The sequence below is a fragment of the Papaver somniferum genome, chromosome 7 (genome assembly GCF_003573695.1).
Source record: "Papaver somniferum cultivar HN1 chromosome 7, ASM357369v1, whole genome shotgun sequence".
Lineage (NCBI taxonomy): Eukaryota > Viridiplantae > Streptophyta > Magnoliopsida > Ranunculales > Papaveraceae > Papaver > Papaver somniferum.
In genome coordinates, this window is record NC_039364.1 from 267,943,407 (window position 1) to 267,966,519 (window position 23,113).

Consider the following 23,113-nt stretch of genomic DNA (forward strand, 5'->3'; position numbering starts at 1 on the left):
ACCTACAAATACATAAAATAACAAAATTAGTACAAAATCGAGTGCCAACAATATATATTATTGAGATCAAATTAGACACAAAAATGTGTCTATCAAATACCCCCAAACTTATTATTTGCTAGTCCTCGAGCAAAATTTATTCTTGAAAAGTGACCGAGTTAATCTCGGGTGGGTTTATCTGAGGTGTACCCACAAAAACCAATACTCCAGACCCTAGCTATCTACGCAGAACCTTGGAAAGCACTAAAGAACCTCCTTGGTTGGCATACAATTGTTGACTCTAAGAGGAAGAACCCTGATGCGAAATTCCAATTGTTGTACACGAGTTTGCACTCAAGCATACTAAAATTCATATAAGTGACAGATCTCTACAAAGATAGTTTCACGATGGACATCATACTCGGAGTCAGACTAATCACATGAAAAGATTAAGAAGATGGAAAAAGAAAAATGTAGATGGTTGAAAAGTGAACGGTGTTTCCCATATCTGTCTGAAGGCCTATGCCTAGGTGAACCTAACCTAAATGACTGAGATACCGGTCTGACTAATATTAACACACTGGCATATACAAGGGAACCAACGACCAATAACTTAAATCTAGATCAACAAACTGGCTAATACAAGGGAACCAGCAGTTGACTACACAGAACAATAACCATTTTTTTTTAACTTAACGGCATGAATAGATCTTTTTGATCCAAGCGCATGCTTCTTGTCAGCAGATTACACGATAGTTCCCACGGGTCCTGCATTCCACGCTTGCTTAGGCGACGGAAACAGGTAGAACACATACATATTGTTATCCAAGTGTTAGTATTTATTCCGATTGGTCTACTGGTCTGGTCTAAATTTTTTTTTTTTTTTTTTTTTTTGAAAAGGTAACTCAGTCACTCTATTTCACCCTAGCAAAGGTAACAACTTGAAATTGTGTGCCCCACCAAATCACTTGAAATAAAAGAAAACTAAAAATAGAAAGTGAAAAGGACTCGACGAGATATGGCGAAACTATCATGTTATTTCTAACACCTGAGCTCTGTGCTTTTATGAATAGACTCTATAGATGTTTCCATCTAGTCAGATTGGTTCCTCAACTCCTAAAACAAAAATGTTTCCATCCACTTAGATTGGTTAGTGCTATCCTTAATAGGCGTAAATTTCTAGGCTCTGGAGTTTATTTATTGCAACTAAAAAGTTTCTCCCATACCCCCAAACTTAAATCTAACATTGTCCTCAATGTTCTAAAGATGAAACTAAAAGCATGAACAAGGAGAAACTGTTACCATTTGAAGCGGAAGAGTTAAGGGAAGATATTACCTTGTTGCATGAGCATTGGATACCTCCCAAGAAGTGCTAAGTTTATAGTCTTCAGCCAGACTTAGGAAAGGATCAGTCAACTCGGATCGTATAATAGTAGCCGGAATAACTGTGGGTCTTTAAAACCAAATAGATCTGACCAAAGGAAATTGCAGTAAACCAAGAAAGTGAACAAGACTAGCGTGCCCTTACCTAGTTTCCTGATTAAGATATTTATATCTAATTTTGGTTCAGGTTCAGGTTCTATGAAAGGGTCTAAATAAAAAAAATTCCTTGGATGCATTTCCTCATAGATTGGATCCAAATTACTAGGTCCTAGAGTCTGGAAAAACTCAAATAAGAACTTAGAATCACAAAATAATAATAACCTAAATAACTGAGGATCCTCTAAGTCAATAAGGTTTGACTTACATAATTGACCACAGTGAGAGTAGTGGTCATTCTTAAGCAAATGTGTCGACTCTATTTTCCTAAGGCATTTAGGTTTAGTCTCACAACTTAATATTCGACACATTTGAAATCTATATGTTCCCAGATTTGGAAGAAAACTATTTGGTGGGAAAACAAAATCAATCTTGGTATTATTTCCTGGGTTAACCACATCAACCAGAGGATGGGTTTCTAACAGTTGAGACTCTTGTTGGATATCATTAGGTTCTGGAAAACGAATACGAAGATAGTCTCGTAAGATGGGTGAGGCATTGATGTCAAGTCCCAAGTGAGGGATATTTTTAAGAGTTAAAGAACATGGAGAATGATAATCACCCCCAAACTTAGAGTTTTCGGCGTCTCTAGGTAGACTGGTCATAATCTCCCTAATTTCTAGGTCATCAGATTCCTGAAAGTGGGCGATTGATTTTTCTAAGTCAGGTTCATCCCTGCTAATCTCTACGAGTTCTTCTAAGACTATTTTTTCTAAATCGTTTGACTCGAAAACAGTACTCTCAAGATAAACTGGTTCCTCTAAACCATCATCGGTTTCGTAATCATCGTCTAAAACGGGGGTATTTCTAGTCAAATCCTCGTCCTTTTGAATAGGTAAATAATTATTAAAATTATTTGGATTTGAACTAGAAATATCATTATAATCATAATCACCATCCTCCTCCTCATCATCATCACAATATAATTTTTGATATTCACGAATTCTCAAGCTTTGTTCCCAACTACATGGTCTATGTTTATAATATTTCTCATAGATCGTTAGAGGTGATTCCTCAATAAAAGTTGGAGTATCCATATATCGCTGCCCACGCATATATTCACCAAGAGTCATTTCCGAAGACGTCTCTTGATAACGAGAATTTCTAGACATATATTCTCGCAACGTCATCGCAGGTGGCGTCTCCTCAAAAGGATTCATCACTGAAGAAATATAAACTACAGAGGGATTCTATACAATCACAAACAAGACCGACTCGACTCCACCAAAGCAAACCTAAATATTTCTAGCAAACAAAAAGCATGATGGCTCCACTTAGATTGTTTTCTAGACCAGCTTCTATTCCTTCGAAAAGGAATTCGTTACAATTTGAGCAAACCCCTCTGGAATCAATCCGAGTCAAAGTAAGTTGAATTGAGGCGAGGGAAGCTCAGTGGAGCTTTGATACCCAAGGCCTCACCGCTATCACAAGGCGGCGCAGTCACGCATTCAACTCACAGAAACCATATGAACTTTGGAGTGTGCTTAAGAGCAACCAATATTTTTCGAACGAGTTTACTATTAAGCTCTTACCCTATCGGTCTCGTTCTATTCCAAATTTTAAGCTTGGGTTCGCGTTTTTCGTTTTCCTAAGCGGGCAAGATGGGAGCGGTGATGAAATCCAAACCCTTATCTTGTATTGGCCAGGCCTTGCCTTTACTAGGAAATAAAGACAGTCTGGTTCGTCCTCAACAATTATCACCTTAAGGCAGACAGTAACCCGCTTGCAGGAGAATTCGCGGGTGTTTCGATTGGACTTACTCTCCCGTACCAGACGGCGATGAACCGTTGTCGTCGATCTCGGCCACGACTCCTATGTCGTGTGGCGAACCCGAGGGGCCGAGACGAGATAGTAATCGTCGTCCTTCCATGCACAAATTATATAATTTTATTTTTTTTTGTGTTTAATATACCCTTCCGTAGGGTTTAAAAAAAACAAAGTCCAATTGTCCAAAGTCCAAGTCCAAATAAAGAAAAAAAAATTAACAGTTTTCCTCACACACTCTAAAATATTACAAATACAAATTAAATCCTAAAATTGTCCTTTTTTTTCTTCTCTTTTCGCTTTAAGATTTTCCTCTCCAAGTCCTTAGTTTCACTTTGATATGCAAAAATAAAGACAAAAAGAAAACGTAAAAGGAACAACAATTCTAAAAAAAATAATAAACCTAAAAAAAAAAATTCAATCTATATACAAGTCCGCGTCGGCGCCATTTGTTGTAATATTGAAAGTATGTATAAAAGTTCGTTGCTCGACTTGTAAAGATTTAAAAATAAAATATACACAATATTTGTCACAATGGGCGAGAGGTACTGGGACTAGGATTCCGCCAATTTCATTTCTTAAGGTTCAAATAATAATTCTTTTATCAATAATAGCTCGAAAATATATTACTATATCGACTCTAATTTATTGCCAAGATTGATTCTCAAAATATAGGTGTAAATGTTAAGCATGGGACATCAAATCATCTAAGCTAAGCATGACCCATCAAATCAAATCACAACTAATTAATTTAAATCATAATTTCAATTAAAATTATGCAAAAGTCATGAAAAGAATTAATATAATTAACCCAAGTGTGAAATAAGGCTCTCCTTCATCCCAGTATTGGGGTTTAGCTATTCATTCGAACACACACTCAAAAATAATAATTAAAGCTCACAAGGTGTTCAAAGATTGAAAAAGGATAAAAACAGTGGATCTACGACCACGCTGAGCGTCCAGAAAACAACGACATACTTTGATGCTGTAAACAACGACACAAGCCTACTGCTGTTGGTGCTGCTGAAAATAAGACGTCCTGGATTGTGTTCTCGTTTTCTTCAAGCTACTTTAATGGCAGCAGCAGCAGCGAACCCGTTCCTGGAATATCGATTGTTTGCTCTCATAGGCTCTGACTACCCCCCCTCTCGACAACCTCTCTAGTACTCCAAGGGAACATAATTATACACCTACAACTCGTTGAATCTCCCTCAATTACTCCATATAATCTTCATTACTCGTTCTGTGTTTAAAGAAATATTTTCTTCTCTGAAAGATTCTCCACGCGTTATAAGCTGTATTTCTTTCCTTGTTTAACACTACATACTCCTTCCTACTGTCCGGACATCAATATGCACTTAACACGCTAAAAATCTTCTTTCAACATCAATCCCGTGAACTGTTCTTATTATGCTCGTGCTGCCTGATTTCTTCTTGTGATTATTTAGCCAAAAATTTGATCGATTATAAAGACCCATAACCTTCCTTTCTAGCCATAAGAAGATACCCAATGAGTTTCAGCACATGAATCGGCCGCCACTACTCATTCTTCGATCGAAAATTCCTGTGTTGTGAACATTTTCCCGCTAAAATCGATATTCAATGAAGAAGAGGGGTGTCCCCCTATCCGAACTGGGGTGCGAATAGCAGCTTCTTGGGGTGACCTGGGGTGCCCCTTAGTTAATTAGGTTACCCATGTCCAAAGCGAGAGTCTGAATAACTTGTCCTCGGGTGCCAAAATCAACTTTTCGAGCCGAATTTTCCAAAAATTTATTTCCAAAAAAACCTACAAATACATAAAATAACAAAATTAGTACAAAATCGAGTGCCAACAATATATAGTATTGAGATCAAATTAGACACAAAAATGTGTCTATCACCAACATAAGGGATTATAGCATTTTGTGGACTTGGTACAAGTCTGGCGGCTGATCGTTCGGCTTGATCTCTGTAATTATCCCAAATTACTCTCTCCACCCGCTCTAATGGAATTCGGCATCGATGTCGCTTGCCGGCTGGTGAGGTCAGACGAAGCACAAGAATCTTTCTCTTACCCATCTTTCTTAGAAGAAGGGATATGGAGTGAGGATCCTCATTCAATACGAATGAGCCTCACTCATTTTGGTCTAATTTGGTGCAGCTATGGGCAATGATTAAGTCCACTTTCCCCCATAATCACTCATACACTCATTGAGACGAGTGAGTGTTGGAAAGTCTTCACTGAACGGGTGATGTTCAGCCTCCCAAGAGAAACAGCGAAAGTGTGCCGTTTATTAGAGAAACAAATGGAGAAACGACTTATCGTTAGCCGTTTATGGTAATTTTCATCTCCAAGCGGCAGATTTTTAGCCTCTTAAGCATATCTTTTAGTTTTTCAATTTAGTTTAAACTCTTTTACTGGGTCCCACAGAGATTTTATAAATAAAAAAAACAGAATATATATCTAGGAGGCTGAAAATCTGTCGCTTAGTGTGATTTTTTTTTGTTCCCACGGTCAGAAACCCCTCCTTCACCTAGTCCCTCATTCATTTGGGCAGTGAATGAGTGTTAAAAACACTCATTCCATAGACCTTGCTCTTAGGAGTATAAGCCCTGTATTGAGGAGATGACAGAATAACTTAGGTCTTGGAGCATAGAATTCCAAAGTTGGGTTGGGATTATAAGGCATTCCCAAAGGAATTGAGGCGGCTCAGATTCTAGATTCATGCATGTTTTGAAATCTAGTTTTAAATCAACAATTAAGGCTTTAAACAAGGCGCGGAATTTTAAGAAAAAAATAAGTTTTACGGTTAGAATTCTGTAGGATCAAAATTTCGCAATGACAATGTTTCAGCGAAGTTATCAATGACATAGCATAACAGCGTCGCAGAACAGTTTCAGAAATGATAGAATAAATGACGTCATCTAAGGTCACGAGAAAGATGTGATAGTCTTGCGAAGATTAGAGAGTTTGCAAAATTAACATCTGTAAGGTTGCGAGAATGTCGCAAACCATATACGAAAGTAAAGGACAGATTAGCTGTCATCCACTATGTATTTCCTTATAAATAGTCATCCGAGTTGTAAAGAAAGAGAGAGATCATTTTTGAGTAAGAAACAAGTAAATAGAAGAGAAAAAGTTCAGAGCAGAGGTCATTCTTGAATTCTTTATCTTTCTTGTAAGAACATTCTAAAATTAATCAATAAAATTAAGAATATAAGCCTAAAATTAGTTGATCAACAATGAAATCATATGAGGGGTGTAGTGTAGGATTTCCTGCAACTACATAATGGCGCTAGAAACAGGGAGGAGTTGAAGATTATTCTAGAAAAAAGCTAAAATTGATATTGAGATTTGTGAAAATTTAAAGTGATTGATTAAGAATTTCTCATAATTTCTTGCAATACTGTTAGCATTGAAGAAATGGCTAGAAGAAGAAATACATTCGAACAACCGACTACTATTAGAAGAAGCAAAACAATTGCTAGAAGAGAAAGAAGTGAAATGGGAGAATCTACTAGAATGAGAAATAGTAGAGAAAATCAAATTCAACCGACAATTCAACAAACACTAGTTCAAGAGAGGAATACAGATTATGATAGGGTGAGCATACACACTTGGCGATCAAATTCAGCAGAAGAAATAAAAGAAGAGCAACAAAACAGAAATTATAGACAGGAAGAGAGAAATCAAGAAGGATGAAGGAATAATTCATGGAGGTGAGGAAATTGGAGCGTTAGAAACATTGAGACGAAGAATACATGAAGAAAGAAGAGCTGAGCAGAAGAACGTGAATTTAACAAGGCAAAATCACGAATTAAGGATGGAGAATATAAGACTACAGAATAGAAGATCGAGAAGTATTACAAAATCATATTCAAGATCGACTAGAAGAGAAATGAGGCGAAATTCACCCACAATCAATGCTGGAAAATATTCAAGAAGAAATATCAAATCCTAATGAAGAATATCGCGAAAATAGAGAAAGAACTGATGATCGTTACATTCCACAAAATGAAACTTTTGATGATGGGAAATTGGAGGAAATCAAGAGAACGGACAAAATCAGGACAAAATAACCAAGATGGCGAAGGAAATCAAGAGGAAGGGAAGAATTTTACATGTGAGAGAAACTCAAAGAAATCAACAGACAATTGAAGAAGAAATTGAAAGACATATGCTGAACAAGCACGTTTAATCTGCGAACGTGAAAGATTGAGAGCGGAAATGGAAGAACAAGAGCTTCAGGAGACAATTCGCCAGAACAATCATGACAATCGAGAAAGAAGGCGTACAAAACCGGAATAACGATAATCTCAATGAGGAGTATGATAGAGTAAAGAGAATGGCTGAAAGACAGCGAATTGAATTGATAAGAAATGAACAAAATTATGGAGGGGAAAATGAAAGACATCATCATTTGCGAATTCAAGATAGGATGAGGAAGAGAATCGCAGAAGAAGACGAGATGAGGATAATGAAGAAGAGATGCAAAATTTCGCGAGAGAAGATAGACGTGAACGCAGAAGAAGAGAAGCAAAATTAAAGAGACCAATGGATCAAGATTCAGGTGTAAATAAACAAATCTTGAAAGAATTAGAAGAAATGAGAGGAATGCTAAATAACAGAGGAGAAGTAGGTAGAAACAATTGGATGAAGCAATAGAAGAAGCTGCGAAAACTCCATATTACAAGGGAAGTACAATTAGGAGGAATACCACCGAAATGCAATTTGCCCGCATTAACCAGCATTTTTGATGGAACAACTTGTGCAATTCACACATTAAAGCTTATGTGAGGTGCATGTTACAATGGGAAAATCATGATGCGGTATTGTGCAAATATTTCGCATCCAGCTTAACAGGAGAAGCGTTAAAATGGTTTGAAGTTTACCAAAGAATACAATAACCTCCTTCAATCATTTGCAGACTACATTCTTGGGAGCATACATAAGTAAATTCCTCACGACCTGGTATAAAGATGTGTTTGGATTAAAACAAAGGATTGGCGAAAGTTTGAAACACTTGACTAAAAGATGGAGAACTATGTGTAGCGAAATGGCTGGCCGTGTAGATGAGAGATATCTCATATTATCATTTATCAATGCTATGTTTGCAACAAACCTATTGTATGTCCAAATTTTCAGAGTCAAGAATACGATTACAATGACTGAATTGCGAGAACTTCAAGAAGAATACATTGCTAGAGGAAAGAAAATGAAATGGAATCATATCCAGTTGCGAACACCAGCTCACAAACAGCGAATGCAAGCTTATTACCCAAGCTAATAAACACAGTGGCGAATACTTCGCAAGTACAACAAGAGAAGGTGACAAGTAACAATCAAGAAATTGGTAGCTATGGGAGCCTCAAGAAGAGTATGAAAGAGAAAGAAATTTCTACAATCGTGGAGGAAATAACAAGATTCAAAGACTCGATCAACCGCAAGAAACTTATGGAGGTCAAAGACAAACTAATAAGGACAAGGAGTCACAAGGTAATATGGGAAGAAATCAAGATGCCACCTCTAAATGCAAGTGTGGAGAAGATATGGGAAGCTATAATCTTGATGGAAAATACCAACACCATGGAACATGGGAACGGAACCACCTCCAAACCACAGAAGTCATGAATTTTGTTCTTATCATCATTTTCATGGACATACCACAAATGATTGCAGAAATGTAAAAAGAATTATTTTGAGAATGATAGATCAAGGAAAACTAAACGACTTTCTGGTAGGGCATCGCAATCTCAACCATTACCACCACCACCACAGAACATCACAAAGTGAATACGATGAAAAAAAGAAACATTCTTCATAGAAGTTGGTGCAAAAGCAAAAAATCTATTCTGTCACTCTATCGTACATTCATATAAGACAATTGAAGATTTTCATGATAATGTTTTGAGTAGAGTGTTCGCAAGAGATAATGATGGAAGAGAAATTATGAATATTGCGAAAATCTCGCCATAGAGGAATGGCAGAAACAAATCATTTTTTTACCGCAGAAGAAATTCCCGAAGGAGAAGAGGTGCATGACAATCCATTGGTAATAAAATTAGAAATTAATCCAAAACCGAAAGAAGATGAGGATGATGAAGCTGAAGATTCATGGGCAATCAATAGAATTCTAGTCGATACTGGAAGCTCTGTGAACATCTTATTTTATCATACTTATAAAACCATGGGTGGAAGAGATGATGATCTTATACCATCAACATATAAGATATATGGTTTTAATGGTACTGCTAACAAGCCTAAAGGGGAGGTTACTATGCAAATTCCATTGAAGGGAATATCTTCTGAAATCTCATTCTGTGTCGTTGATGTAGAATCACCCTACAATGCATTAATTGGTCGACCTTGGCTACATGGGATTCTAGGTGTAGCTTCAACTTTCCACCAATGCATCAAATTCCCTCACCCCAATGGTGTAGGAATCATAAAGGGAGATTGGGTTGAAGGAAAGAGATGTTACGAAACTGAGATAGAATCTTGCGAAGGAAGAGCAAACAAGAAGGAAAACTGGCGACACAAAATCAAAGATGTACAAAGAAGTGAGAGGTTGATGGTGGATACAATCGAAAGAAAGGAGAAGAGATGTTGCGAAATTAATGCTAGCTCAGAATAAAAAGATGAACATACCACTACCAAGGAAGCAGTAGCAGAAAATAATAAAGACAGAGGATGGCAAAGGTAATAAAAACAAGAAATGTATGAATGATTAAGTTGTTGCGATAATCTCGCAATAAGTAAAATTCTCAAAAATACATTTGATTGAACAACAAAATTGAGATTGCGAAATTCAGATACAATATAATGATTTGCGAGACTCTCGCAGAGATAATGAATTTTACAGAAAATAATCAGAGAAGAATGACAAAGAGAAAGAGGCGAACCTTTATGGCGTACACCCTAGTTCGCGAATACAATTTCGCAAGAGGCAAATGTAAGACCTAAAGTACGTCATATAAGGGGGTACCTATTGCATGACTCAGGGAAAGGCTACACCGCCACCGGAACCTGAGTCATGGAGATTTGGGGTCAATGAAGCCCATCCGGGAGAGGCACCTTGGATTCTCAACTTAAGCATATGACTTAGGTTGGGCGACTAAGGTAATAAGGACTCTCCCAAGGAGTGCAGATCTGATCAAGGCGCCGAGGTACACGGTTGAGTCAAGAGTGCGGGGCGTTTGAAGCGTCCTTGCCATTCTTGACAAGTCTTGGCTTATACTGCACTCGGCCTGAAGAAAACCCCACTTAGGGTGCAGTCTCGTAACCATAAGCCCTATAGGTAAAAGGGATAAGAGGCTGCGAAAACAACTGGTTGTTGTTAAGACTGGATGGGAGGAGCTAACCTTGTATGGTAGAAGTACGCCTCCTTGAAGGGGAACCAGGGGGAGATAAGGGCGGCACCCTCCATTAGGGAGCTGATAAGTGTCTTAAGACGCAAATGTCATGAGGCTTTTTATTCGCAAGGATATTAAGGCTTGTCATATTTGTGCAACAATCCTGAAGAGGCAATAATACAAAAGAAAAAGATAAGACGAGATCAATGGGTTTTCGCATGAAAGTGCGAAGACGTCCTGCGATTTCGTCGCAAGACGGCAATGTCATGGAGCTTTATTTTCGCAAGAATATTTAGGCCTGTCATATTGTCGCAATATTCCTGAAGAGGCCATAATACAAAAGAAAAAGTTAAGGCAAGATCAATGGGTTTTTGCATGAAAGTGCAAGGACGTCCTGCGATTTTGTCGCAATGACAAGAGGTGGCATAATAAGACCTTTAATTAGAAAGGAAAAATAAGACCACACAGGAATGAGATTTTGAAAAGAAACAAAATTCATTTCGCAAAAGGTTGCGAAATTATACAATAAGAATTTTTTTATGAAATCTCTCATTTGGATTCAAATAACAGAGGAAAGTATGGGAATGTATGAAATTAGAAAGTGTTATTTGTCTCCATATGAGAGATTTACCCAAAAATTCAAGAATTGATGATTATATTGATTAACTATATTGCAAAGAAGAATTGTTTTAATTTACGCAGGTCAAAATGAAAGAAACACAAATATACAGAAAGAAGAAATAAATGTACAAGTATTACAAAGAATCAAAGAAAGAAGTAAAGACTATTTCTTGGATAATCCTTCATTATCTTCTCCAGACTTTTTTCCTTCTTCATCTGGGTCAGAATCTTCATCACCATCAGAACTTCCATCACTATCAGATTCTTCATCGTCAGCTTCGCTATCAGAGATAATCAAACTAGGAGTATTCGGTGGGATTTCTTCTAAAAGACAAGGATAATCAGAATGTGGGATATTATGATCATCACAAACCATTTGGATGGTTTGATTGCGAAAATTCATAGCGTCATTCTTAAAATTCGCAATTGTGATCTTGGTTTGATTCTTTAATCTAGAATACTTTTCGTTGCGAGAAGAAAGATTCTTTGCGAGTTCCTCCTTTTCAGCTTCAAGTTCTTCAATCTTTTCACGATATTTATTTTCAGAATCTGCGAACAAAAGACAATCAATTATTAACTTGGTGAAAATTCATAAGAAGCAAAAGATTAGTAAAGAAGAGCAATTAGCAACCTTCTCTGTCGGAAATCATATCTCTAATCAAGGTTGTATGTTCAACTTGGAGACTAACATTTACGCCTAAATCTTTTCTAGCATCATCTAAAATTTTCGCAGCCCAGACAAATTCATCCTCACTACTTATGAGAAGACGAGAACGAATTTGATTTCCCTTTCGCAGAGTTCAATATTCTTGCGGTTAGCTTCATCTCGTTCAAGTTGAACTTCAAGGAGAGCCTCTTGGAATTTCGCCAAAGCCTTGGCACCTTGATCAGATATACGATCCTTATCATCTATGAGACCGCTAATTTTGGTTCTTAACTCATTGGTTTTATCTTTGGAATCAATAAGGAGACGCTTGAATCTGTTGGCTAATCCTAAACTAGATCTATGATCAATTTCTAAGAGGCGAAATTTCGATCTAAGTTCATTTAGAGAAAGAGATGAAATTATATCATTTGAGAAGCTATTTAAGGAATTGTTAAGACGTTCAAGAAGCGTATCATTATCCAAGGAATTAGGAAATGAGCGAAAAAGGGTAGCTTCATCAGAAAGACCATAAATTTCTGCAAAAAGGATCATTTAAATAAGATAAAACAACAGGATGAATGAATAAAGAGAAAAGAGAAAAGTAACATACCGTAAAGATGATTGTTAGCTTGTTGAAGACTAGAAATTTTGTTCTTACACGAGGAAGAATCAATTTCTAATTGTCTATTTTTCTCGCGAAGACCTTTAACTTCAGCTTTCAATTCTTCATTCTTTTTGCGAAATTGAAGATTCTTCTTTTCAAGATTTTCGCGTATTCTCTCTAGATCTGAGGCAACAACAAAAGAAGCTTTTCCAGCCTGCGAAAATATATAAAAAATATTAATATAGAAAGAGATTTTGAGTTTTAACAATGAAGAAGAAGTAAAAGGATAAAAGTATACCAGACTATTGAGAGAATGCAAGAAGTCGAGAGTCACTGATCTAGAAACTCCACGAAGAGAGCTATCACCATCTAGTAAAGGAACATCACAAAGGGTAGCGAGAGCTTTGCAGGTATTTGCGAATTGGCTATCTCCCATTCCTTGTAGAGAATCATAAAAGAGACCAGATAACTTATCCATAGAAGATTCAGGTGGAGAATCTTCACTTGCAACAATATCATCGTTGTCCTCATCACCCTTATCACTTTCAGAATTTTCATGAGGAGGAATATTTGAAAGGGAAGAAGAACGAACTTTCATTATCTTTGGAGGAGGACCAGTTAATTTTTCCTTGCGAAGAGTACCTTTACCTTTATCACCAATCTTCGCAGCATCAGCAGATTCTTCTACTTCAACAATAATCTTCGCACACGGATAGAAATAAGAAATGGAAGCATGGAAGTAACAGTACTATTTAAAATCATAAGAGAAAATTTCTTACCTCATCTGTGTATGAGCGAAGAGCTAACAGAGTACTAGATTTCCCAGTCCTATTATAACTATCTTTCAGTTTTTGGATCTGCGGAACGTCGCAAGAGTTAGCGAACAGAATAGAAAAAATAAATAAAGAAATATAAAATGAGTTAAAGGGGAGAAACATACCTCTTTCTCCTTCTCGGTCCAAGAGAAAACCCAAGGTTGATATGCAGCGAGATTCGCAGGAAGAACGTTTGATCCAGCAATGTTGGGTCCCTTTAGCATTAAAGGAAAAACACACCATTTATCATCTTTGGATTGGCGAGGAGTTGTGTTTTTACCAGAATGCCAGTCAATATCTTGCATAAGAATTTTGGCTTCATCAATATTAGCTTTCCTTTTTAATTGAATACCCCAGCGAGTATTCTCTTTCTTCATGGAGATAAGTTCGTAGTTCTCAAAGAAATTCGCCACTGTATACTTCTCAGCAACTATCTCTAGGTTTGCGAATTTTGGATCCCTAAGTTCTTTGGAGTAAAAAGATCCTTTACCAGCACCACGATTAGCGAACTCTAGCATCAGGCGGATGCAGTCCCCTCTTAGTTGGAAGATGGCTCGCGAAAGTCCCGAATGAGCAAGAATTTCATAAAATAAAGGAAGATCTGGGTTATAAAGAGGAATAGGGAGACCTGCGAGAATCTGACCTAGCGAAATTATGATTGATTGATCATCACAATATTGATCAGAGAAAAGCTTGACAGAAAGAATTGATTTGGCATTCTCACCAGGAATGGTGGAGAGTGTGAAACCTTTATCAGCAAGATCTTTTTGGACATCTTGTAAATTCTTCTCATATCTATGACCACTTGGAGCCATGTTTGAATATAGAGTATGGGAATGTATGGAAAGTAAAAGGACTGAAGGAAGAAAAAATTACAGCAGCAGAATTTGCAGAAGAATAACATAGTTGCAGAGATGAGAGAATAAAAATAGAAGAGAAAGTAAAAAGAAAAGTGGGAAAAGGGGTAAGAAGAGTATATAAAGAAGATTTTTTACTCGAAGAAATAAACACCATTAAGACGAAGAGACATGAACGGTTGAAAAGTAGCGGTTACAGAAGACGTGTCAAGAAATAAATGGAAGAGAGAGTACGTGTGATAAATCTGGAAGGTTGAAAAGTAGCGGTTACAGAAGATGCAAAATTAACATCTGTAAGGTTGCGAAATTAACATCTGTAAGGTTGCGAGAATGTCGCAAACCATATCCGAAAGTAAAGGACAGATTAACTGTCATCCACTATGTATTTCCTTATAAATAGTTATTCGAGCTGTAAAGAAAGAGAGAGAGATCTTTTTTGAGTAAGAAACAAGTAAATAGGAGAGAAAAAGTTCAGAGCAGAGATCATTCTTGAATTCTTTATCTTTATTGTAAGAACATTCAAAAATTAATCAATAAAATTAAGAATATAAACCTAAAATGAGTTGATCAACAATGAAATCATATGAGGGGTGTAGTGTAGGATTTCCTGCAACTACAAATTCTCTTAAAAATTCACAAAACTTACCAAAACTCTTGCAACTGCTTTGAAACCAAAGCACGTTCGTATTAGGCTAATTAGGTTTATCGGTAGGAAGATCCCAATCTGTTTTGGTTCATTCAGCGAAAGTTTCAAATTTGGGAGTTTCTTTTTAGTTCAACGATCGAAAATCTGAGAGGAAAAAAAAAAGAATTGTTCACTGGAAATTTAAATTTCAAATTCTCGGGTCTTAGTTTCAGATCCGGTTTTTCTAATTGGGACAGGGTTTATCGCTACCCATTTGCAAAATGGGTCTCTTAAGAGGATAAAGACGATAAAAAAGGGGTACAGTTTATTGGTTAAAAAAATATTTACTTTCAACTTACTTTATCCATCTATTCGAAGGGTATTAGGGTTTTTACAAAAAGAAAAAGCATAGTACGTTATTGGTGGGGGATAGACAAGACCCTTTTATACACGTGTCGTAAAAACAACGGTGTACCACTATTTAGACAGCTTGTTAACTAGACGTGTCTCACCTCGGCTGGTGTACAACAACTTAGCCTTTGCATTGGCTAGAAACAGACCCAATAGGGGTAAAAAGTTCCTCTCTTTTCAATTTACTTTTAATCTGCCTTACAAAAGAAAAACAAGAAGGTAGAGAATAGGGGGATTCAGTTAAAGATGTTCCTGGAGAATGAATACTCATTCTCATTCTCTGAGTGCTCAGCTTTAAAGAATAGAAGCTTCCTCATAGTCCTTTTCTCTCTATTTTCAGTCATAAAGTTTCTTCAAAACTTATCTTTAAAGGGGTGATATAAAATGACATGGTTATATTGACATAATCACGACATGGTTTGGCCATTTTTCTATAAAATCCAAGCGACAATGTATTTGAAGCTAATTTTTTGATGACATATTGCTCTTATATAGCTCTACATTCCTACCCAAAATGAGAGCATTCCGAGATGTATAAGACTACCATCTACCATTTTGAACATCAACCGCCGAAGATTAACGGTTGAAATTAAAATTTGTGGATGGTGAAGTTTCGTGTGTCGAAATTCTCTCTTTTTTGGCAGGAATATAGATCTATAAAAGTGGAACATGTCACTAAAAAATTAGCTTCAAACTCATTGTCGATTAGATTTTGTAGAAAAAGTGGCCAAACCATGTCATGATTATGTCAATATAGCCATGTCATTGGATTCTACCTCATCTTTAAAAGCCGTTTTATACTTTTACTTAGCCGTAAGAGTTGAGATCTTTTCTCAGTGTGAAAACTGTGGTAAAATGATTCCATAGTCACAAATTTTAACTTTCCCTAAGATGAACGGTACCCCTGCCCCTGTGGGAAAGGCAACATAAAAAGAAGACTTTTCAAAACCCAAAAACTACCCTTTGATGTACCTGCTCTTAAAGGTTTTACACCTGAAAACTCAATCATAGGAAGGATTTTTTCATCCTCTTCTTTTAACAAAACCCACGTTTCTAGAGCCTTGAAATTTAGATGGGTAAATCCACTAGTTTTAAAATAAAACAAATTGGGGTCAACGTTTTCCTGATCTCTTTTGCTGATAGGGAAATTTCCTGATCTCTTTTGCTGATAGGGAAATTATGGTTGGAATTTTAACAAATGCTCCTTGGCACCTTTATGGTGATGCTTTTCCAATTACTAACTGGTTATCGGGAATGCAAATAGAAAGAAACATTTTAAAAACTATTGTTGTTTGGGTGAAATTTCTTTATTTGCATCATTTCCATTTTAATGAATACATCATAGCTCAAATAGGAACCACTTGGGTTTTGTGATCAGTATTTCCCCTACAAATGCAATCCTTTTGCCTGAACATGATGTTTTTGCTCGAATTGATATTAACATTGAAAGACCTCTGGTTACAAATGCTAGAGTTAAGGTCGGCAATAACCCGGAAACCACAGTGTCTTTTATCTACTTAGACCTGCCATTTAGAGTTTGTGACTATTGTCATGGTTTAGGTCACATCGAGGATGGTTTTGCTATTAAATATATCTTTCCATTGGAGGATATTTATGATGATGGACCGATCTCAGGCTCGGAGCCTGAGTCACAGAGTTGGGCCACCGATTTCAAAGTGCTCATTAATGAGCAAATCGATAGAGAAACGGTATCAGACGCCGCATATGGGTTGCCAACTTATTTTATTTCACCAGACTCGGTGTTGTAACCTTTGGAATCTCTCCCATCTCCCTCTTCAATCAACTCAGTGCAGATTATTTCTTCTGATGAGGATGGAGAAAAAAAGAAACTTTTGGATCAAGTGGATTCAATATTGGGTAAGAGACAGCGCTACTGGGATTCTCCTCGTCATCGCCTTTTCTCTCCAGCTTGTTCTTACCAACCCATCTCAGATCTAGATTTCAAAGCTCAGAGTACAGGCTTACTTCAAGACGTAATGAATCAAATTCTATCTTCTCCGGATAATGCGGATGATTTTTTACCCTTAATAGACGCAGCAGTTATGTTGGAAGATTCGATCGAAGAATTCTTCACACCAGAGGAAGATTTGTCTCCGAGTAGTCTACCAAAGCCGGCTTTCTGCATCACTTTCTCTGATTCTTCTGAACCAAGTAGCTCTCTTAAGCCGGGTTTTTCAGTTTCTATCTCTGATTCTCTAGTTTCTATGGATTCCCCATTCTTCCATGGCCTCAAATAGAGCTGTCAACGGGGCAAGCTAGGGTCAACCCGACCCTAGCTTGACAAGCCATGGACGAGTTAGGGTCAACCCTAGCCCTAGTATTGTTCATGTACAAGCCCAAAACCCCAACCCTAGCACTAGATGGGTTGGCTCTGACGGGTTGCGGGTTGGCTTGTCAAATGGGGTGGCTGAAACGTAAAATCACTTAAACGTATAAAAAACTCAGTGGGCAGAGGGATTCGAACTCATCCCATCTTGGTTCATATCTGAAAACTATAGCCACTCTTCCATTTCGTGGTTGTTGATTACTTTTGCTTGTTATCTTATACATAATGATATATTTGTGTTGGTCAATGTTTTCCAAAATGCTAAGAAAGCACCCACTACTCCGTAACCCTAAATCAAATGAAATTTGGATTGTATTAAATCAATTAAGGAATAAATGAACTTTGATTTCTAACAAAAAAAACTCTAAAATCATCCTAAAATTCCTAAATTAGTAAATTAAAATTCCTAAATTAATAACTCACACGAAATTGACGGGTTGGGGGTAACCTGCGGGTTGACCCTAGCCGGCTTGTGTTTTACTAGGGCTAGATATGACAACCCTAACCCAGCTTGTTTAGACAATAGGCCAAGCCGAGCCGGGTTGAAACAAGCCAAGCTAGGTCCAACCCGCAAGCCAGGTTAGAAATTGACAGCTCTACCTCAAATGACTCCTTCACTATTGATGTTGAAAACTCATTTTTTTCTGCATCCCAGGAAATTTCAAATTTTCTTGCATCTAATTATGTTTTTGAAACAAATAATATTAATCAATTTGGGACTTTTGCTGAGGGAACATCATCACAATCTAGGGATACCCTCTCCATAAATGAAAAGATAGAACAATTGAAAGTCAATGCTGCATACAAGGGTAAAGGGAAGAGCCATGTATGTCTCATTCATTTCTATTTTACTGGGAATTTTATAACTTTGACAACTCAACATTTGTCATCTAACTTTTCTTCTAGATTCTTAAAGCTAAATTTTCTTGCTCTTATTCATTCTTAGTTTTTCTCACATTCTTAGGATAGACACATACAAGATTACTGAGATCACATCTTCTAGTTTATGCAAAAACACCAAATTTCTTCTACTTTAGACTAACTGTTGTTACAATCACAATAACAGACACTTAAGATACTAACGTATAATTTATTATCTAATTCTGGTAAGATTGGCTTTTATCTATTGTTGTTAACCTAGAGTTACTTCTGAATTGCTATCATGAAAATTCTGTCTTGGAACACACAAGGGTGTGGCCAGAAAAAGACTCAACAACATCTTCAATCTATTTTAAATTTTGAAAAACCAGATGTTTTATTTTTATCAGAAACTAAGTCTCATAGGAGATTAATGAGAAACATTCTTTCTTATTTCCCTAACACCCACATTGTAGACCCGGACGAAATAGCTGGGGGACTAGAAATTGCTTGGGTGGATGGTTTTCATTTTGAAGTGGTTCAATGGAACCTTAACATGATTAACATCATTGTTAAAAACAATTTTCATTCACAAGAATGGCTACTAACTTGTTTTTATGGGGCACCAAAACATGAACATAAATTAGAAGTCATGGGATACTTAGAAGATATAACACAGAGGGTAAATTTAATAAAAATGACTTGGTTAGTGATAGGGGACCTAAACATAATCTTTAATAGTGAGGAAAAATTAGGGGGACTTCCCTTTAATAGGGAAAAAGTTGAACCTATCTTGAATCTAATTCAAAGAACTGGTCTGGAAGATTTGGGATTTAGTGGAAATATCTTCACTTGGAGTAATAAGAGAGAAGGTACTGCTAATATTAAACAAAGGCTAGACATGGCTATGGCTAATGCAGAATGGAATATTGAATTCCATGATGCATCACTTCAACATTTGGTAGCCATAGGTTATGATTATGGACTTATTAGTCTGTCAATTAACTTTAATCAGGTCAAGCTTAGTCCAACTTTCAAATTCTATGATACTTGGCTCAAGGAGGAGTCATGTTTACAAGTCATACAAAATTCTTCGAGACAGGAAATAACAAATAACCCTGACATGGATCTCTTAAACAACATTCAAGCTCTAGGTGACAATCTAGGAATTTTGAAAAGAGATATTTTCTGAAAACCAACAAAAAAGATCAAAAATCTACTAAGGATAATTGAAAATCTAGAGGCAAAGAAACATAGTGAAGCAAACACTAGAATGATAAGTAAAAATCCGCTAGAAATGGAATCTTTGTATGACACACAAGAAGAAATTGCTAGACAACAATCTAGGAATAATACTATCGCCTTAGGCGAAAGAAACACTAAATTCTTTCATGCCACAACTCTAAAGAGAAGAAAGAGAAATAACATAGATTGTTTACAAGATAGTCTGAATAATGTAGTAACCTCTAGAGATGAAGTACAAGTAATCTTAACTTCTTATTTTTCGGATCTGTTTAGGGAGACCTCTGTGAATGATGAAACAAACATCTTCTCACTTCTTCAACCTAGTGTTTCTCTTGAAGAAAACGAACAACTAACAGCTATCCCTTCCTCTAAGAAAATTTGGGATGTTTTAAAGAAACTTAAATCCAATAAGGCACCTGGGGCTGACGGATTCCCTGTTAGTTTCTATAAACACAATTGGGAAACAGTTGGACCTCAAATGGTGGCTGTTATCCAAGACATCTTCAAAACCAGGAAGCTAAATCCAGGTTTAAATAAAACTTTCTTATTTCTTATTCCAAAATCTAAGAACCTAAAGAACCCTGATGAATTTAGGCCAATTGGTTTATGTAATACCCTATATAAGGTCATTGCTAAGCTATTGGCAAATAGATTCAAAAAAATCTTGGAAAAGATCATTTCACCGCTTCAATCTGCCTTCCTTTCCTCAAGACAGATTTCAGACAACATCATTGTTGCTCATGAAGTAGTGCATTCCATGAAAAAAAGTAAAAAAAAAAACTGGGAACATAGGCTTAAAAATTGACTTGTCAAAAGCATTTGACAGGGTCAATTGGAGTTTTCTTATTAAGACTTTATTTGCCTTTGGTTTCTCTTCCGATTGGTGTGAACTAATCTTTCAATGTATTTCCTCTTCTTCAATTTCTGTCCTTCTAAATGGTAATCCCTGTCAGGAGTTCATTCCAACAAGAGGAATCAGACAAGGGGATCCTTTATCCCCTTATCTATTCATCTTATGCATGGAAGTTCTCTCTAGAAAACTTACCCATTTAGAAAATATCAAGAAGGTTCAAGGAATTAAACTAACTCCTAAATCGACTCCTATCTCCCATCTACTTTTTGCAGATGATCTTCTCTTATTTACTAAAGCGGATTTAGGTAGTTGTAAACATCTATTAGATGCCATACACATTTTCAGTATAGCCTCAGGACAAGTTATAAATTTCTCTAAATCCGGTTTGTTTTTTAGTAAAAAGGTTCATAAAAAACACCAAGGTATCATCTCTAGACTTATGAAGATAAAGAAAATCAACATAAAAGATACCCATTTAGGAGTGCCTCTGTTCATAGATAAATCAAAGCTTAAGACTTTTGATAACATCATTGAAAAGATGGAACAAAAAATCAAGATTTGGCTAGCTAAAATCTTATCGCAACCTAGCAAAATAGTGTTAAACAAATCTGTTATGTCTAGCATGCCTGTATTTAACATGGGCTGTTTTGTGCTACCAAAAAAAATCACTAAGAGAATAAATGATATACAAAGAGATTTCTGGTGGGGAAAACACTCAAATTCCAAGGGTAGCTACATTAAATCTTTTGACTTTCTCTGCAAACCTGTAAATCAAGGAGGTTTAGGCTTCAAAGAAGCGAACAAGATGAACCAAGAAATCACCCGATCAACAGGAACAAGAAATTGTTGAATAACCTCGAAGAAACAAAAGCGGTAGAATTGCTAAGTCTTTTGGCAAAGATTTTGTAGCTTGTATGTCAGAGGATGAACCTCAAACATTTAAACAAGTTATGGCTACACCAGAAGCTTCGTGCAGGAAAGAAGCCACTGATAGTGAAATCGATTCCATCATGCAAAACCACAAATATGAGATAGTGGATTTACCTCTAGGTTGTAAACCTTTAGGTAATAAATGAGTTTTCAAACGAAAATTGAAAACTTATGGAACGATAGACAAGTATAAAGCAAGACTAGTTTTCAAGGGCTTTAGACAAAAGGAAGGTGTAGACTACTTCGACACATATTCATCGGTTACAAGGATTACATCCATTAGATTGCTTATTGCAATTGCGGTATTGTATAATCTAGATATACATCAAATGGATGTTAAAACAACTTTCTTAAATGGAGATTCAGAAGAAGAAATCTACATGGAACAACCTGAAGGGTATGTGGTACCCGAAAAAGAAAAGAAAGTTTGTAAGTTGGTGAAATCGCTCTACGGGCTAAAGCAAGCACCAAAACAGTGGCATATAAAGTTTGATAACACATTATTATCAAATGGGTTTGAAATCAATAAGTGTGACAAGTGTGTTTACACAAAAACAACACCTACAGGGTTTGTTATTATATGCCTATATGTAGACGACATGCTGATTATGGGAAGTAATTCATAAATTATAAAGTCTACAAAGAAGATGTTGTCTAGATATTTCGATATGAAATATTTAGGTAAAGCAGACATCATTCTTGGAATTAAAATTTCTAGAACTCCGGAAGGGATTAAATAATCTCAAGAACATTATGTCGAGAAAATTTTAGAGAAGTTTAATAAGAATGATGACAAAGTGGCTAGTACACCTTTAGACATGACTGCCCGTCTCTTCAAAAATGAAGGACATGTTGTTGATCAATTAGAGTACTCACGAGTTATTGGCAGTCTAATGTATCTAACGAGTTGTACTAGACCAGACATAGCATGTGCAGTGAGTAAATTGAGTAGATTTACAAGTAATCCTAATAACACTCACTGGCAAGCCATAGTAAAAGTCTTGAGGTACTTGAGAAAGACAAAGGATTATGGGTTGCATTATACAACCTATCCTGCGGTTTTGGATGCCAACTGGATCTCATACTCAGATGATACTAAAGCAACATGTGGCTATGTATTTACTATGGGTGGGGATGTAGCATCGTGGAAATCATCCAGACAAACGTTGATATCAAGATCAACAATGGAGGATGAGTTTATCGCACTAGATAAAGTGGCAGAGGAAGCAGAATGGCTTCGAAATTTCCTAGAGGACATACCAATATGTCCTAAACCGGTGCCTGCAATAAACATTAACTGTGATAATACATCAGCCATTGCAAAGGCACATAGTAAGATGTATAATGGTAAGTATTTACACATACGTCGAAGACATGATACCATTCAACAATTGATCTCTCAAGGAATTATATCAGTGGAGTATATAAGGTCCAAGGATAACCTAGCGGATCCGTTTACAAAAGGGTTACCTAGAGAGGTCGTAATTGCATCATCAAGGGGAATGGGATTATTGCATAATATAGAGTAGTATTTATAGCAGACACCCAACCTAGCGATTGGAGATCCCATGGTTATCTAGGTTCAAAAGGGACAACCAAGTTATAAATTTATACTCACCGGAAACACTGTGAGAGGTTACTCTTTTTCCCATTTCTATGATGAAATAGTGTTGTCTGTCAAGAGAGA

The 23,113-nt window shown here is 36.6% G+C and overlaps 1 protein-coding gene across 1 annotated transcript; it reads left to right on the top strand.

The window, feature by feature from the left end:
- The first annotated feature begins 19,095 nt into the window (after nt 1–19,095).
- LOC113296575 lies at nt 19,096–19,590 on the top strand. Its single transcript, XM_026544877.1, has one exon. The coding sequence runs from the start codon at nt 19,096–19,098 to the stop codon at nt 19,588–19,590; it is 495 nt and encodes a 164-aa protein (XP_026400662.1).
- The last annotated feature ends 3,523 nt before the right edge of the window (nt 19,591–23,113 follow it).

Bases quoted from the DNA above. Each gene is read 5' to 3' on its own strand.
- LOC113296575 (XM_026544877.1), top strand. From the start codon at position 19,096: ATGACTTGGTTAGTGATAGGGGACCTAAACATAATCTTTAATAGTGAG.